We start from the raw sequence: 19473 nt of genomic DNA, 5'->3' as shown, positions 1-19473 counted from the left end.
GTGTAGTTTATGTTCAACTTCAAGCTCTATGAAATTGAAAACCAAAGGCTCCTGTTGTTTAAAAAATACAATAAAAAGGAGATTGCAGAAACACACTACTGCCTTGAATAACACAACCCATCATTTAAAAAAATAGAATGTCTTTTTTGCTTATATAATGTATATTATGCCACAGGTATTGCAGCAGTTTATAAATTAGTTACAGTCTGACAGAGCTAAGGATGATAGCCTTGAATTTGCTTCTTCACTTACTATAGCAGTATAGAAAAAGCACAGTGAAGGATAAAGTGAATAGATTCCAAGTTAATGCAGCCAAGGGCAGCATGATAAAGAAAGTTAGGGAGAAAAACTACAACTGAAGTCCTCTCTTAGATGTCAAAGTGAAAGAACCCACAAGCTGCTCATTGTTAGACTGCATAGGGGATTATAACTTCCAGGACTTTATGCAAACCTTCAAAAAAACTGATTGAATTAGACTTCCACTGCAGCAAGTGAAGTTTCTGTTTTTCATGGAAACTTGTGGCTGCAGGGAAACAATACTTGTATTTTCTTTTTAGTCAAGGGTCATTCTGCAAGTTATCCATTGATCCGGGTCGCGGGGGTAGCAGTCCAAGCAAATTGACCCAGACATCCCTCTCCCAAGCAACACATTCCAGCTCCTCCTGGGGAATCCCAAGGCGAACCCAGACCAGGCGGGAAATATAATCCCTCCACCGCGTTCTGGGTCTACTCCGGGGCCTTCTCCCGCCTTTCTCTGAAAGTTATTCCCTTCTAATTTGACTGTTTAAACATTCAAGAGAATAAAAAACTCCAGTGTTTCTATTTTTTTCATCAAACAACTTTGAACCTCACACACTTTAAATCCAAAAAACACGACTTCCTTTCTTTCCTTTATTTATTATTTAAGTTAAGAGAGAGACAGATTTTGGTGTCAAGCATCAGGTTCCCTGCAGTAAATCACAGAGCTGTAAATGCCACCGAGTGTGTACAACTAGCATAGTAAGCTGCAGCATTCAAAATAAAGAGCCAGTTTTTATTATAAGCCACACTTTTTGCAGCCTTGTGAGAAAATTAAATTATAACACTGCAATAAAAGATGAGGGGGGGGCTAATTGGGCTGTGAAATTGTCTCACAGAGCAGATCTCCTGGTTTAGACTCCTACTTTGAGACAGTATTCTTTATCTGTCTCTCCTGTCTTTGCAGGAATGTGTTTACATAAATAAAATTTGATCATTTTAGTGTGACATGGGTTACAAATCAACTACAGATAGTTTATAATATTACTAAGGGAGGGATTGCCATATTTTGTTGCATTTGCATTGTCAACATACCTGTTATACTTAAACAGTTGCAACAAATAAGGACAAAACAGGGTCTCACAGAGTATCAGAGATATGCACTGCCATGCGACATACCCACTCCAACACTACTTCACTTCATCAGAGCGTCTTGTTATTAAATCAGCCACAGGATATGAGCCCCATTTATTTTTTAAAAACTGTCAGGCAAAGCAAATTCAATTTGTACAGCACTGCATCAACAAGACATGGATGTGTTCACATGAGTAACTTGTTTGTTGTGTGAATGTGAACTAGCACCCCTCTGAGACAGCACCATCATGTTTGCAAGACCATCCTTATTAGCTTGTTTGCATTCACAGCCCATCCCAAGTGGCAGCTAAAGCGAGAGATGCTGTCAGGCAGCCTGGTGGAAAAGGCAGTCTCGTCAGCAGATATACTGTACACAAGAAGGCAGCCAGACACCGCAGCTGCCTGTCTGGTCTGGTCCCACAAAAAAATTATTGCTGGAAAAGGATATCCTTCTAAATATATCATTGAAACCAGCTCAATTCTTTCCACTCCACCAGTAAATGTGAGTGTAACTTATAAATCACACTGGTGGAGCAGAAGACCACAGAGGGCTCATACTTAGAAAGCCTCAGAACAATGAAGAAGCATTATATTAAAGTTACAGATCCACTTCCTGCAGGGTTTAAAAATGGACTGGAGGCAGAGAGCTGTAACTCTCTAATTGCTGACATAAAAAGTGCCATCTCATAAAGTTGGAAATGTTCCTGATTGTGATGGAACAGTATAGACACTAACCTTCTTCTTAAGATGTGAGCAGATGTCCTGCTGGTGCTGCCGGTCTCTGTGGAGCTTCAGCTCCTCCTGGTGGGAGTGTTGGGCCTCCTGCAAGGTGACCAGGGCTCTGGCCAGCAGTTCTTCATGGTCCCGCTGCCACTGCTGGGTCACCACCTTCAGCTGGGCCTGGGTGAAGAGCTGCCAGTCCAACAAACGTTCATGATCTATCTGGAACATTAGAATTAGAATTAGAATCAGCTTTATGGTCGTTGTACAAGTACAATGAAATTTCATCTGACTTCTCTCAGTTTAAATAAAATTAAATCAAATTAAATTAAATCAAATTAAATTAAATCAAATTAAATTAAATCAAATTAAATTAAATTAAATTAAATTAAATTAAATTAAATTAAATTAAATTAAATTAAATTAAAAATAAATGTAAAAAAATAAAATAGAAGACATACATATAAATATATATACAAAATGTAAATTGAAATGTGAAGAATGTTTTTTGCAACACTGAAAATAAAAAAAATTAAAAAAAACATACATGGAGAGTCACTGTGTGAGATGGGTCGCTACTCACTATAGCTGACTGATGGAACCGATCACTTGTGTTACTATTTATTATAAACACACCACAAACATACATACATAAGAAGGATAATAAGAGGTTGTAAGAATGAGCTATTTTTGCATTACAAACAATGTAGTGTCAGATAAATGACAATCCAAGCAAACACAAACAGCCCTACATGATGTACTGTATAATAATAATGGCAGCAGGCCCATGGGGAAAACTCTGTGTCAGATATAGCTGTGCTGGTGTATAAAATGGTCCGTCTCTCCTGGCTGTGAAATGTCCTGAAGGAAAACAGTTCCTTTCTGTGTGAGGGCTGCCTGTAGCTATTCATCATTGTGTCAGCACTCACAGAGGCTGCATCACTTGGCTGCTTCCCTGGAACAGAGGGAATGATATTCATCTATGGGCTAATGGCGGCTAACTGACGGTGGGAAGGCATTAGGCGGCTGACTGGTTTTATTGAAAATGAGTGAGCTGACAGACCTGCCAACGGAACAGAAGTGCAAGAGCCATTCAAGCAGATCCTGTTTATTAATGCACACTTTCAGAAGTTTAGGGGAGATCCACCCTTTGTTTTCACCCTTCCTCTTGTCCTCTCCCTTACTACCCTTGCCTTTCTTGGGTTGTTGTACTTGTCATGCAAAGTGTGTATGCACATAGTCACGCATGCACCTCAGCCAACATGTTATATACAGTATGTATGTGAGAGCATCCAGCGCACTCAGCGCAATGCAGAGAAAATGGAGATGAGACTGTTAAGTTGTCTCCACCAGGACTGAGCCACACAAAGGACTAAGTAAAAATGTTCTTTCAGACACATCATGAAAAGGTATGAGGTATGAATTATTTCTGCTACTGCTGTGGGAAATTATGAGTGTATTAATATGAGATCCTGCTGGTACTCTATTGTCTTCTTATTTGTTATAAGAGAACATCAAAGAGTAGGTCATAATGAACAATAAAGAGCCCCATCCAGCAGAGGGAGATGTCCACTTTAAACTAGCACCACTACCTAATGAAAATGACAAGATATGCACACTCCTATTCATCTACACGCAGACGTTTTTTGAGACAGTAGTCTCAGATAATTGGATTGCAAATGCAGGCTATGATCATGCGAACTTCAAAGTCTTGAAATCAGCAACTTCTGCAAGTCTGTACATTTATCTGCAAAATAAAAAAAATGAAATTACATTCTCATAAAAACAAAACTTTTACAAAGCATAAAATTAAACTCTCTGCAGTGGTTCACTCTCAAGCAATAAATAGATTTTCAAAACACAAGGGTTATGCAACCATTTGAAGAGAGCATTTATTGCAGATTTATCACCAAGGCCTTGAGGTTGTTTGACTGCACAAACCCTGAGGCTGTAGTTATATGTCACATCTGCTGTCTAGCTATAAAACAAAACGGTTGTGTCTTGTATTAGAATTAAAATTATACTCACAAAAGTAAAAGAAAACTATGTATCATCATGATGCGACTGCCTGCAGAGGGATCTAAATGGCAGGTAAGTGAGTTATTAAGACTCAGACAAGAACAGCTTTCAATGCTCTGAAGTGGGAACTAAGATAAGGAAGGCTTAAAGCTGAGACCTTGCTTTATATTACTATTCTGTAATGAAAATGTGACCTATAGAAAGTCAAATTGTCAACCACAAGAGTGAATTAGCAGTTGGAATTGTTTTTCTACAACTGTTCCACAATATAAAGCAGATATCTTCCCAAAGCAGAGTAGTGCCACACATTCAATGCTCTCTTTTTCTCTTTATATCTAATGGAGCAAAACACTCACAGTCACAGGGGCACTGTCCTTTGAGCTTACTGCTTCTAATCAATGTTGTACTTGTTCACTTAATTTAGGTTTTAGATACAGAAAATGCCAAAACAAGGTTGTGTAAAACTGGGAGTTTCTAAAACGCTGACAAAAAATAGCATATATGAATTCAATCAGTGAGGTTTCAGCAATCCACTTTTGTGAACACTAATTACCCACCATATGCAAGCTAGCTTAATTATGACTAATAGCTGAATGAGGAGGATTCAGCATCACATCAACTCACTACATCAACTCTGTTTCAGGGGGAGGCGAAAAGTGTGGTGAGAGACTGTTGAGAAACACATCTTTCCCTGTCACCCCCCAAAGGCTGAACGATCACAGCTCTAAATGCAGCACCCAGCTGGAACTGATATGAGGACAGGTCTCCGGGTGCGGGTGAGGGAGGAAGGAGAGCGGGGCTGGCGGTTGTCATGGTGATGCCGGGGCGGTGGTGTGAGCGAGTTGTCCACAGTGGGTGACATGGCACATCCTGCAGCGTGCTGAGCAAGTCATTGTCCATGCTTAACTGTGCGTCTGTCTGCGCCGCTCAGGCTGTTGAGCCACATTGATCAGGGAGTCGGGGACTCACACTGCAGGGATGCTTCGAGCTAAAGAGGGGATTTTTTAGATATGGGCGTGTGGAACTGCATACATCTGGGTATGAAGAAGTGGGGCTTGTATGTGTCATTCATTCAAGCAGAAAAAAAATTAAAAAGGGAAGAAGGCAGCTGCCAAATCTTACCCTTGACCAAGGCAAAAAATCTCCAAATGCTAAGGGGCCACAATGTCGTATCAGGCAGATCCTAACTGAGTAGAAGAATAGACTCATATGAAAAAGATAATATCACTCCAAGTGAAACCCAGCACCAACATTAGTCTTTTCTCTATCAGTTAAATTTGCCAAGACTTTGACATTTGTTCTCTGATATGAGAAAAATAATGAAAAATGTCCCCCAGAGAAAATCAAAATCAGGGCTAAAGCAGAGACTTTCAAACACTGAGAACCTGTCACTTCTCCTTGGCCATAACCTCAACACTAATACAGTTATCAAAATACATAGTTAACATTAATATAAGAGGGAAAACACAAATTAAATAAAACATAGCATGACTTAAAGCTCCTGTGAGAAACAGTACCTTTTATCTCTTTGCTGCTTCCGTCCTGTGCGTACAAGGAGTATTCTTTTTAAGAAGTCAAACATATCAGTCATTTTGAACCTTTGAGATGGAAATTTAAACAAAGGCAGATTTGATGATCGCTTTGACTGACACCTACCCCACAGCAGCAGTTCAGGTCTTTAGAAATATATGTATTTTTTTAATACCATTGCAAGTGTAGTAGTTCACAAATATGGAGGGAATACAGCTGGAAAAGCCTGATAAGATATTTTATAAAACCCTCACAGAAATCCTACTATGATGGAAATCCCCCCACATGTTGGCGGAACTGCGGTAGCCAAAATGCAAACCACTGCCACGTTATGTGGGGCTGCCCTGTTATCAATTACTATTGGAGAGATGTACACAATGCCCTACAAGATATTTTTGAAGATGTGCTGCCTCTTAAGATCAAGATGTTGGATTTTGGGATTATACCTCAAGATTGGTCGAAAAAAGACAAGCATCTAATGAACATTCTGCTGGCTGCAGCTAAAAAGGCGTTAACCAGGAAATGGTTGACACAGGAGAGCCCAACTCTAAATGGATGGATGGACATTACAATGGACATTTACAACATGGAAAAGACTACAGCACCTGTTAATCACAAGGTCAGAGCCATTCACTGCTAACTAGAAATGGGTTAATTTTATAACCCTCCATAGACCGGATTTTATTTTCACTGCTTATTAGTTTTATAGTATATTTTAAGTAAAGAAAAGACTACTCCCTTGTTGAACATAGTTTCCTTTTAGGTCCTGTTATGTTATTTTAATTCCGTTGGTATATATGTGACTTTAAAATTATGATTTTAAAGCTTATGTGGAGAATGTAGAGATGATGTATATACCATGGAAATGTTTAATGCAAAATTTTAATAAAAAATAAATTCAAAAAAAAAAAAAAAAGTTTATTTTTCTAATTTTGTCGCTAACGATCTTGTTTGCTTTTGTACATCATGAAGACATAATGGATGACTAAAATAGCTACCTATGAACAACATATTTTTTAAGGTAAATAACAGACAGGAGATGTTTTTGGACATATGGAGCCCCTTTATGGACATAATACAATACGGAATAACTACCTCTGCTTATGAGTGTGATGAGAGTGTGTGATTGGTCCCGATGCACTGAGCTTGGTGCTTTCCCTGTGAGAAATTAGTTTTGTAGTTTGTTTATTTTATTTTATTTATTTTTTTTTGTATTACTGTTTGTTTGGTATTGCTATGTCTTTCTTTTGAAATTGGCCTTATTACTACTTTTTCTGTGAAATGTATTTGTTTTCTGTATTGTTTTATTTCTTCCTGAATTTTGCACAAACAATAAAAAAAGTGAATTATAAAATAATAAAGTCACAACAGTATGGATTTCTGTCTGTTTCATTACCAGCTGAAAACTCCTTACAGTAGCTTTAACAGTAAGTAAAATACTAACCAGCTCCTGTCTAGTTCTCTGAGGGAAGAGTCTTTGCAGCATGTCCATGCAGAGTGCTCTGTGGTTGGGTACGTCATGAGGAATGTACTGAGACAAAGTGAACTGGAAGTGATGGTGATCATCTGCACACCAGCCACAGAACCTGAAACAGAACAATCTCCATGATAAAAAATATTTTAGCTTATTTCATGAATGAAGTACATGTATAAAACATAGATACATAATAAATAACATGTACATTAAAATGAATACTATGACATGCATATCTATAAACTGCAGAAGCCAACAGTGCCATATAGCTACCATATGGAAATCAAAGTCAAGATGTAAAGTGGCTTTGACACTTTAGTATAATCAACCTCCTGCTGAGAAACACTTGTCACTCATGTCTGTCAGAGAACTGACTGTGCTACTATATGCTGGTAATATCCTGCTGAGAATGTAATCCCTCATCTTGATCTGCTGAGTTCTGCCTATAGAAAGATTTTTAAAAATGGGTAGATTGGAATCATTTCTCCACAGAGAGAGAGAGAAACTGAAGTGTCATCACACATATTTCAGATAAGCTGAAACGTTTCTCATTCAATCAATGAGGAAGATCTTGAAATTATGAAAAGAAGTAGGGCAGAACTTCAGTTGTTCTCAGGCTTACTTGTCAATTGTTTGTAGTTTCTCCTGGAGGCTCTGCAGCCTGCTCTGGTACCTTTCTGACAGGGACTGGAAGGCCTGGACCAGGGAGTCCTTCAGCTCTGGGTAAGGGCAGTGACAGTCTGAACCCAAAACCTCTTCTGGAACATTTTCCTTAATAATCACATCATCTGAAGTACTTGTGAGATATTTCTGTAGAGAGAAAAAAAGACTATCTTTGAGACCAAAATTGAAATGATTAGACATTTGCTTTTGAAGCAGCTGCCTCTTTGCTCCAGTGTAGACTGTTATACGAAGTGGAAAATTGCTGAAACAGGTGGAAGATATCAAACAGAAGGTGAGGAATTTACCTCCAAGCCAAGACCAATGATCTCCTCCTCCAAGCCCAGATACTCTTCATGAAGTCTGACAGTCACATAATCTTGCTGGTCTTTGACAAAGTTGATCTGGTGACAGAATGATGACAATGTCTCAAAAAGTTTAAAACACACACACACAGTTTGAACATAAATTTATAGAAGGATAAATCTAAAAAAGTAAACATTTTAACCTTTCTATCAAATCAAGTCTGTTTTTTGGGGGGGGCTGCTAAAGTTCTAAGTCTTGTATCTAGGACACTCTGAGAGAGAAACTCCTTTCTTCTTCTTACAGCTCAAACAAATCTGGCACTGTGGGGATCCTCAGACTAGACTCAAGAGATCACAGCTATTGGCTGTAACACTTTCTACCCTCTTGTTATGCTATGTCTGCTCAGATCAACATTAATGCTTGAACTCTGGTCCCCTGTGTTCTCCCAGACGTCTAGATTCAGAAACATTTATCATCAGAGTGATTCGGTAAAGGCTAGTGTTCAGTAACTGCTTCCTTCCCATGCTGTTTTTACATGATGTTAAATATCAGAGAGAGGAAAAACAGCTATTTAGGAATAGACATGGTGTGTATTTAGCCATTTGTACTGTTTCCCTGTTTTAGAAAGAAACACTGACACTTTTGGATAACTAAATATGCCCCGGGTCAAATTGACCCAAGAACATTATTGCTGCTCCTGAGAAACAAACATAACAGGAGGGTTAATAATGACAGAGCTGCTATGGACCTGACTCTGATGTGTGCATGGTAGAAATATGAATCCTTACAGTTAATAAGTAAAGGGTAAAGGGACAGTACTTATTTAGTACTTGTATAGTGTTTTTCTACACAGCAACATGAAAGTGTTAGATTTTCAGTGTTAAAACTAGAAAGGTTGCATTTCCTGAAAGCAAATGCGTTGAAATGCTGAAGCTGAAGGCTGAAAGCTGTGAAACACAGCTGAACATGTGGAAGAGTAGTAGAAGTAGTTGAATTAGTGGAAGTAGAAGAAGTGGAAGGAGAGGAAGTTGAAGAAGTGGAAGAAGTGGATAAAGGAGAAGAAGTTGAAGGAGTGGAAAAAGTAGAAGTGGAAAAAGGTGAAGGAGTGGTAAAATCTAGAAAAAGGAGAAGAAGTGAAAAAGGAGAAGAAGTGAATAAAGCGGAAAAATTAAAAAGAAGTCAAAGTGTTAGAAGTAGTAGCATCTATAAACTGCTTGACAAACTATGGAAATGTCTTACCTGTGTGTGTGTGTGTGTGTGTGTGTGTGTGTGTGTGTGTGCTTGTGTTTGTCACTCACTGATGAGGTCATCTGAATCACCTGTGTGTGTGTGTGTGTGTGTGTGTGTGTGTGTGTGTGTGTGAGAGAGAGAGAGAGAGAGAGAGAGAGAGTGTGTGTGTACATGTGTGTGTTTGTGTTCCTGTGTGTGTGTGTATGTGTGTATCTGTGTGTGTGTGTGTGTGTGTGCGTGCATGTTTCTGTTTGTCACTCACTGATGAGGTCATCTGAATCACCTGTGTGTGTCTGTGTGTGTGTGTGTGTGTGTGTGTGTGTGTGTGTGTTTGTGTGTGCATGCGTGCTTTTGTTTGTCACTCACTGATGAGGTCATCTGAATCACCTGTGTCTGCTTGTGTGTGTGTGTGTGTGTGTGTGTGTGTGTGTGTGTGTGTGTGTGTGTGTGTGTGTGTGTGTTTGTCACTCACTGAGGAGGTCATCTGAATCACATGTGTGTGCGTGTGTCTTTGTGTCAGTCAGAACTGAGGAGGTCATCTGAATCACCTGTGTCTCCAACTGTCATTAACTGTCTCCAACTGTCATTAACTGTTTCCATTGTGATGGGACCAGCTGTGTAACTGCTGTGTGACAGTTGATTAAGAATGGGATTCATGGACTAAATTAGGGTCTACAAATGCCAACACTATGCGATAACCGTAATAGCTATCAGAAAAAGGATCAAACCATGAGCATCCAAAGACTCTGATGAACACAGTGATATGTTTTTCATGTCTGTACAGTCAGAAATGTAGTCAGGGCAGCGAGTTAAGAAAAGTGAAACTTTTGCTGCCCTCCAGAAATATTTAACATTACGGCAGATGGCCGAGCAGAGAGACTTTCTCTGACAGTTGGTGACCTGCTGGCTCAACGGTACAATCTTTTGCTTTGGTTACCTCTTTAACAGAAGCAGGAGAAGACAGGGAACGTTTTGATGTCTTATTTGTGTATGTGGAGTGAAATTTGTGGATTTTCTGGCAATTTTTCCAGAGGCCATGTCCCATATTTTTCCCAGCCTGCCCACTCTAAGTTTTGAACCTCTCACTCTGCCCACCAGAGTTCCACCCCACACACACCAATGTTAAAGTGAGGAAAGAGCTGAAATTTGATGAATTTTTGAACAGTGAAATCTGTGAAACTGTGAAAGGTATCAAAAAAGTGAAACAAGTGTAGATAGCTGAAAGTCTTGTGAACAGTTTAAAGTTTGAATGGAGTCTATAAGTGAAAGTAAGCTGAAGCTATGAGCTGTAGTAGTTGAAGAAGTTGAAGTGGATTTGAAGATTCCGCCCCATCTGTTTCAATGTTAAAAAAAAGGTTAAATAAAGTTGAATTATTCAAAAAGTATAAGGGTTGAAGATGTGAAAAGATATAGCCCGCGAATGGTGAAGAAGCTGAATAGTTTAAAAGTTGAACGGTGAAAATCGGACAAAATTTGAAGGCTGTGAAAGCGGTCACGGAAGAAGAAAAATAATAATAAGTTTAAAGTAGAAGAACAATATGTTGAAATGCTCAGCATTTCAACATAATTAAGAGTCAAATTACAGTCATTCCAGCTCTTGTGAAATCTGATTCAACTTCAAGGTTGTTATTCCTCGTTGAGAGTTGGTGTTAAATAACCAAGTCATATGTCATATTTTTTTATAAACTCTATAGCGTTGAGTTCACTACATAGCCAGAGTTAGTTCCAGTCATTGCTGTCAGAATTCCTAGGTGTATGTGTTTGTCTAAAAGGAGGCGCGAAACAGACCAGCTTCTCTTTTTACTTTTAACTGGAGGTGATCACACATCACTCAAACTGTGACTCCAACCCTCTACCGGTAAGGAAATAAAAGCCTATGTGCCCATTACATTAATTTTTTCCACTCCATAGTAATTATTTCTGCAGGCAGTATACCTTCACTGTTAGGCAGAAACCTTGTACCACCATTCATCATTAATTTTTTTTGCATGATTCAATGCTACTGAACAATAAGTGGTATGGGGGTGGGGTTGCAGTAGCTCAGTCCGGGGCGGCAGTGGCTCAGTCTGGGGTGGCAGTAGCTCAGTCTATAGGGGCTTAGCTTGGCAACCGGAGCGTCGCTGGTTCGAGTCCCAGCATGGACAAAGTTTGGCAAGTGGACTGGTGGCTGGAGAGATGCTGGTTCACTTACCTGGGCACTACCGAGGTACCCTTGAGCAAGGCACAGAACCCCCAACTGCGCTGGTCGATGGCAGCATCCTCACTGACATCTCTCCCTAAGTGCATGTTTGTGCATAAAAATTGTATGTATATACACCAAACTGTCGTGTAGCATGACCAAAAAATATAACACGAGTGGAAAAAATTTAATTTCCCCCCTGGGGATTAATAAAGAAAGTTTCTTCTTCGGATCAAAACTGGTCCTGATTTCCCCAATTGGTGCATCCCTGATCATGGGGGATCATTTCAGTTTGACTGTCTACTTTTAATTCTTCCTCAAATAAGCTTGGTACTTTCTGTTCATGTTCTTCAGTTCCCTGAGTTCCTATCTAAAACATTTGAGGATGGAAGTGCAATTAAAACGGATCCCTCTGTTTTGAGTTAGAGAGCAAAGTAATGCAGTGAAATAAGCAAACAGAACAAGCCGTCAAAGGTCATGAGGGAGGAAAAGACAACAAGAGGCGACATAATCGTTATGTGTTTGTGTATCTGTGTGCAAGCCGGGCAAGTGTGGGGGGTCCCATTGTGCCCATGCAATCAGGTGGGATAGGGCTGTGGGCCAGCAGGAGTAGAGAGGGTCATGGGAAAGAAACAAGCATGCCTGAGCCTCACAGAGGAGACAAAATGGCTGGCAGACGGTTTATTCCAAGTAAAGTCTGTCTTTAAAGACCCCTGCTTGCTCCTTAATCTCACCATTCATCTCTGGAGCTCGCATAAAGCCTCTGAGAGTCAAAGGCAGAGTTTGTGACTTCGGTACCGTGGATATCTAACAAACAAGAGATTCTTGGACAGTGAATGCAACGCTGTGTGCAAGCTGGGATCATTGTGTGCACAAGCAGAGGAGTTGAAACCTCTGTTGGAAATGCAGGACTGAGTGTTTTTGGTTTGGCAGGAGTCATTATTTGAGGCTTTGAGTGTCCTGGGGGATCAAAAAACAAAAAATTCCAAAAGCTTCAATCTTTTGATTTTACTCTACAGATGGAGAGATGTAAATCTTACTATTCTGCCGACTTTCTACAAATCAGCTATTTTAAATCTTTATTTAAGTTACTACTGTGGACCGTGGACATTCAGCTATGTTACTATCACCTGTTGTTTTACTTGTTCCAAGCGTGCTCCTGAGGCTCCGTGGTGTTGACGTTCTTCACCCAGTCTGAAGCACAGGTCATCCTTGAGATGACAAACAGGCTCCACTGTGGCTTTTCTGAAGGCTTCTTGTTCCTTCTCAAGGAGCAGAGCTAAACCCAAAAAGGACACACAAAGACCAGATATTAGTAAAAGAAAATCACAGACAGCAGAGCCTAAACATTACAGTTACTAATAATCACTGAAACTGTAACTTTTGTTTACCATATTCTCTGAGTGAGAAGATGGCGGTGTCTGTTCTATCAATCGGTCTGATCATCTCCAAAAAATCATGGATTTCATTCTCAGCCTTCTCCCTGTGTCATTTGGGAAAACACAATAACATCAACAAGTTAATTTTGCATCATTGACACGATCAAAATCTTCTCTGGTCAGGAAAAGAAAAGCACCTTTAAGTTCACATTACATGCATACAAACCCTATCTTTAAGTATTGCTAAACTTAGATTAGCTGCCAAGATATTTCTGAATTGTGTTGACTTTGCTTGCTGTTTGGTCAGCAAGGCAAGGCAACTTTATTTGTATAGTGCATTTCATACATAAGGGCAACTCAATGTGCTTTACATTAAAACATTAAAAGCATTGGAAACATTCAGACAGGCATAAAAGAACACAATTAAAATGACAAATATAATAAAACAGAAAAGAAATGAAAATTAGAATATATTAAAAGTAAATTTAAGATTTGCATTTAAAGTGAGTTAAAATAAGCTAAAATAGGAAGGCAAATAAAAAAAGTCTTAGTCTTTGATTTAAAAGAGGTGAGAGTTGGAGCGGACCTACAGCTTTCAGGGAGTGTGTTCCAGATATGTGGTGCATAATGACTAAACGCTGCTTCACCATGTCTTCGTTCTGACTCTAGGGACTGAAAGCAGACCAGTACCTGATGACCTCAGAGGTCGAGGTGGTTCATAAAGTAGCAGCAGATCAGCAATGTATTTTGGGCCTTAACCATTCAGTGCTTTATAAACCATCAGCAGGATTTTAAAGTCTATTCTCTGACAGACAGGAAGCAAGTGTAGAGATCTAAGAACTTGAGTGATGAGATCTACTTTTTTGGTCCTTGTTAGGACTCGAGCAGCAGCATTCTGTATGAGCTGCAGCCGTCTGATGGACTATTTAGGGAGTCCTGTAAAGACACCGTTACAGTAGTCTAGTCCAGTGTTTTTCAACCTTTTTTGAGCCAAGGCACATTTCTTACATTAAAAAAAATCCTGAGTCACACCACCAACCGAAAGTGTTACAAAATGACACATTTAATCTCTCAATTTATTAATCTGTTTATCTGAGGGAGGATCTTTGGCCACTTCTTTAACTGTGTCAGGTTGAAGCATCTTATTTACAATGGTCTTTGCAGGTAGTATTAATGTCTCTGCCGCAGTGTGTGGCTTTTTTGATTTGGCCACGAGTTCAGCTACTAAGTAGCTAGCTTTGAGAGCTCTCGCAGACACCGTTGTAGTTTTTCTCATAAAAGTTGCCTTTTCCACCACCCTTATTACGCTCTTCATCCAGGTTAGAATTTTGTCCAGGGCCCAGTTTGGAATTTTCATTCATCACTGTTGTATGCCTACTTCTTGTCACATACACCTCTCACATGCATCATTAATGATTGTCTTAAATGAACAAGGTCAGTATGACAAGTATTGAATTACTCCACCAGTCACTACAGTGCAGGTACAGATGCACTACATAGCAAATTATTTGCAGTATATAAATAATATTTTTTGGGACTAAGTGAAATTGGAAAATGTCCCACGGCACACCTGACGATCTGTAACGGCACACTAGTGTTCCCCGGCACAGTGGTTGAAAATCACTGGTCTAGTCTGCTACTGCATCAGCTACAGCACCAAATTTACAACTGTTTAAGTACATGGCTTAACTTTCCATGAGAAAAATGTCCCTCTGTTTTGACCGAGCATCATCTTCTCTGAGTAAATTCAGCAGGCAGTAAAAATGGACTGCATATTTTATTATAAGATTACAATTATTGATGCATTGCTGTGAATGATTTCACTGTGCAGCAAATGTGACTTAAATTATGTAAAGTAGCATTGAATAAATTACTAAAAATAAGCACTATACCTCAAAGTTGTGGCTGAGAGCGGCACTTACATAAATGTTTTTTGTTATTTTCAACCACTGCATACTTTGTCACTCCTACTATGGAAAGTTTCTTACTGGCTCACTAGCTACTTTCAAAATATTCTGTTAAAGTTTTAGATTTGATGATTGACACTGACTGAATTTGCAATATTTCTGCAATGTACAGCAAGTACTGGAACTTTGGCTGAGGACTTGAGTAGCTTAACTGAGTTTTCAGTTTATCCTTGAAATAATTGTTCTTTGATGGTCATTGATTTTATCTTGGACAAATCGGCTCTTCTTTACGTGTGTGATATTAATCTAAAAGTCATTACTTCTATATTTTAGGTATAAAATTTAGATAAAATTAGATTTCTAGAACATTTTCCCACACTTTGTCTCCCCTGATATCAAACTCTCTTTAACTCAAGGGCCGAATCTATCATCCCTGGTGATACAAAATCTCCATATTTCCTAGATTAAAACATAATTCAGTCTGCAAATCGCATAGCTTTTTTTAGATTAAGTAACCAGCTCTTGGAATCGTTTCTATCAACATTTTGTATATAGTTAAGTATTTTGCTTTTGTGTGGCCATGAAAGGTTAACAACAGACACAGAGAAGGACCCTAAACCGTGATTATAAATTATCTGAATATCTGTACAGTGTCAGAGATACAAAACAAAGATGTATCCTGACCAAATACAGGCTGAGTGACTACCAGCTAGCTGTAGAGACAGGGAGACACAGGCAGACATGGCTGCCCAGAGAGGAGCGTCTATGTGCTCACTGCTCTACAGGGGACATAGAGACAGAGATGCACTTCCTCCTCCACTGCAGCAAGTTCTCTTTACTAAGAGATTCCCACTACAGGGAAATTACTAAAATGGTAACAAACTTCCCAACATTAACCCCAGAAGAGAAACTGTCAGTTCTCCTGGGGGAAGGGTCAGCAGCTCCTCTGGCTGCTAAATATGTGTCTGCCTGTCACAGCCTGAGGGACGCACCATCCCATAATATCTGATTTTAGGTAAAGTTTTTATGAGCATACCGCATCAAGTGGGGACATTGAGATATGCTGTATGGGTGACACCATTGTTCATTAATGCGTATAAAATATGTAATATATATAATATGTAATTAATTTATATGAAATGCAGGGGAGAACGTGGTTGGTTGTCACACTTTTTACTGTTTTGATGATTGCTCATCATTAAAACATCTTTCAATGGTCATTCCTACATTAAATTGAAACTTAAGGTGTTGGCTTGAAATGTGTTTCCCTCTCATTTTCCAACTCATTGTAACAAAGAGGCAATTAACTATCAAAGAACCTATGGGGTTGGTTGTCACACACTATGGGGTTGGTTGTCACACACTATGGGGTTGGTTGTCACAATGGTATTTCAATGGGAAAAATCTTTTAGAAAAGGCAAGAAGGCAGAACTAAATTTGAAAGTTTAATTGCACTGACAAGTGATAGGCCTACATAACTTAATGCATTTTAACATAAAATGAGCAAGGAACATGAACAGGAAACACATCTTTGGGCCAGCCTATATAACAACATAAAGAACAAAACAAATAGGCCGAACAATAATGGCCTACTCAACTAGGCTACATGCAGTCACTGTCTGAGTTACAGTGATGGCAAATGTAGGGTCTGCACACTCCAACTAATTTCACCATGCATGATTTTGCCAACATAGGAGTTGGTTGTTACATGTGACAACCAACCCCAAAGAGAATGTGACGACCAACCCCAACTGGAATTTTTTGCTAGCATCAAGGCTAACAACCATCTAACAACTAGTTAGCTAGCTAATAAAAATCTAAACTATAGCTTTCCCCTCACACTTTGTAAGGGTAACACTTGTTTTGTTATAAACCCATCGTTTAAAAGCCTAGAAGAAAAATACTGAGGAGCTGAATATTTACAATTTGACATGAAAAAATTTCCAAAATAAAATTGGGGTATGGAAATGTCCATACCCCAATTTGAGAGTCAGTGCCCTCTGGTGGCGAGATATAACGAGTCTGCCAACCAAACCGTGTGACAACCAACCCCGTTCTCCTCTATATGTGTGTATGAATCTTATGTGCTTTGGCAACAACATGTCTTTGTCCATGCCAATAAAGCAAATTGAATTGAATTGAACTGAAAAATTTAATAAAGTAAATTGAGATTAATCACCAAAACAGAAGCAACTCAAAATCTCTTTGACATCATCACATCAAGACTCTAACCACAACAGTGGAGGAGTCTTTTATATGTTGTGTAGAGTTTGGTTCTAAAAAAGAAAGTTATGCATTTAAGCTTCAGTGAATCATCGTGTTTGTGATCACTTTGACTTGTGTTGAAATAATAAGTAATGACAACCTGTCGTCACTCAATATAAAGGAAGATAAAAAAGTTGATGAATTCATGCAGAAAAATGAGGATTAGGCCTGGGAGGGTAGTAAATAAAACACAGAAGACAGGATGTGTGCTGCAAAATAATAGGATGGTAAGAAAAAGGGTTGACATTGTTGTTAATAAAGGAAAGCGTAACCATAGAGATATCTTCCTCTGTTTCCCTTTTGACAAGGTGGCTTTTGAATCCCATGGTAATTTAACTGGGTATATGCATAGAGAGTTGCAAGCAGTGGCACATCTTTATGACTGGGCTCATTACTGAGGCCCACACTTGTGTACATCATTAACCTTGGGTGGCTCAGACACAGTCATTACGCAGCCAAACAAGCTGCACCCCCAGAGCTAGCGCTGCCCTTCTCACTTCACAAGGCATGACACCGCTGGGGCCCCCGTCCCACACTTCTAGCGTCAGCACGCAGACTGAGAGTATTTCTCCATTCAGCACCCACACAGCTCCACAACCCCGGAACTTTCTCTGTTTCTCACCCTTAATTCAACGCCATCGCTGCAAGAAAACCAACTCCCTTCTCTTCTTGTTTTCTACTTGATACTTTCTCGTGTCAAGCTTATTTTTGCACCTTATTTTTCCATGCAGGTTCCTGTCTGGGTTCAATGGGGCTTAACTGGAACGGTTGCGCGGTGTAATAGCACATTCAGAAAACTGCAGCAGATAATGACAGGGAGTAATAGGGGGCTCTTACTCAGCTTTTTGCAGCCTGGGGCACTCTCTGCTCCACACCTGTCGGTGCTGCCGTAATATGGAGCTCTCCTTGGTCGCCTTGGCTGTGTAGCGAGTCCTCTGCACCTTTAAGACAAAGGTTTAATGCACAGCAAAAATAAAAAGGAATAAGCAGTGAAAAACAATAACTTAAGTGTTTGCTTTGGCTATGGCATTTATTCCCTCCTACTAACAATTAGCTTCATCAGGACAAACCTGAATATGCACGGCTCTAATGCATCAATTATCTGGAACATTTTATAACGCCATTATGGCATACCTGCTATTAAGGGAATAAATCATGATGTTGCAAAGATGGTGAAAAAGTTTATAGTTTGTGCGCTATAGATAAGAATAAAATGTTCCCTCGCTCTGCACATTAAGGGTATTTTTAAACAGGCGTCTGTTTCAACCTTTATTATCATTATTGTGTCTGTGAGAGGCTCATAAACTCAAGTGATTCAACTGAACTGTATCACTGCTAAAGCGTGATCGCAACATAAACAGCTGCAAATTAAAACAATCAAGTTGGAACATGCATGACGCAAGGATGACTATGAGGCATGTTATTACGAGGGGGAGGTGGAGAGAAGAGATAATCTACTCTCATTTGTTTGCCTTTTCATCTTGAAAGAAGAAGGCCCATTCAGAGTGCTCCTCTATCAGTGTTTTCATACACAGGCCACTGGCTCAGATAATTGTACAAAAAGACATCTCACATAACTAATACATGGGTATAATCTATCTCATATTAACAGTAATTGTAAAGGATTAAGGGTGTTGATTTATGTCATTACTGTGTATCTGTGTGTCATTTTGCTGCTTCTGTTGGAGCGAAAGAGGTTTAAATATATTGCGCTAAAGGTTTACCCTCAGGGTGACATTTATTTTATAGTTATTGGAATCAGCAGACAGTCTGAAACTACTGCTGCTCTGAAAGAAAAGGGCCAAATTGATGTCATCCCAGGCCTCTTCCAGGCAATCAATTGTAGGTTATCTTAATTTGCATTGGCTGTCTAATAACTCAACTACACTACAAAACTACAAACTAAACTACAAAAACTGGACTGGGAGCAAAACTTTCATCAACTCATTTCTAGTCTAAGAACCAATATCCACCTTTTCTATGTAATATTTACAACAGAACCAGCCACCACAAATGTATTAAAAGATAACAATTCTACAATACTTGTGAGTATTTCTTTATTAATTTAAAATACAAGTTTTATTCAAGTTGGAAATACATGTTAGGTCACTTTTTTCATCTATAGATGTGTGACAGATTTAGAAACCTGTTTTCAAGACTGTGTACAGTTGTACATCCACATAGGTGTTCCCCCTTATTTTGTCTAATAAATTTTTTTGTCAGGTTGCTGCTTGGTGGCCGTAAACTGGAATTACAGACAATCATCTATCTTGGCATTTGGAGAATTATAATGGTGTATCTTCTCCCTCCCAAAATAAACCTCAGGGTCAGTGAGATGGTAATAAAGCTCAGTCGCCTTCATGCCCACACAATCCTGAAAAAAGAAACCTGTTAAGACAAAATAATGACCCAATCTGTGCAGGTCAACAACGA

At 39.3% G+C, this 19473-nt stretch overlaps 1 protein-coding gene across 4 annotated transcripts in view; it reads right to left on the bottom strand.

The window, feature by feature from the left end:
- The window catches only part of LOC117820779 (coiled-coil domain-containing protein 148-like), a 39062-nt gene that overhangs the window by 14361 nt on the left and 5228 nt on the right, over positions 1-19473 (bottom strand). For 3 of the 4 annotated variants that reach the window (XM_034694699.1, XM_034694702.1, XM_034694700.1), the window contains 7 exons: positions 17878-17981; positions 12881-12972; positions 12620-12768; positions 8083-8178; positions 7737-7924; positions 7085-7226; positions 2107-2313 (listed from right to left, as the gene is read on the bottom strand). In XM_034694699.1, coding sequence (XP_034550590.1) covers positions 2107-2313; positions 7085-7226; positions 7737-7924; positions 8083-8178; positions 12620-12768; positions 12881-12972; positions 17878-17981 — 978 coding nt within the window. The remainder of the gene's footprint in view (positions 1-2106; positions 2314-7084; positions 7227-7736; positions 7925-8082; positions 8179-12619; positions 12769-12880; positions 12973-17877; positions 17982-19473) is intronic. The other variant, XM_034694701.1, reaches the window with a different exon arrangement.

This window comes from Notolabrus celidotus, chromosome 10 (assembly GCF_009762535.1).
Source record: "Notolabrus celidotus isolate fNotCel1 chromosome 10, fNotCel1.pri, whole genome shotgun sequence".
In the NCBI taxonomy this organism is placed as follows: Eukaryota; Metazoa; Chordata; class Actinopteri; order Labriformes; family Labridae; genus Notolabrus; species Notolabrus celidotus.
This window is presented reverse-complemented; position numbering and strand designations above follow the sequence as displayed.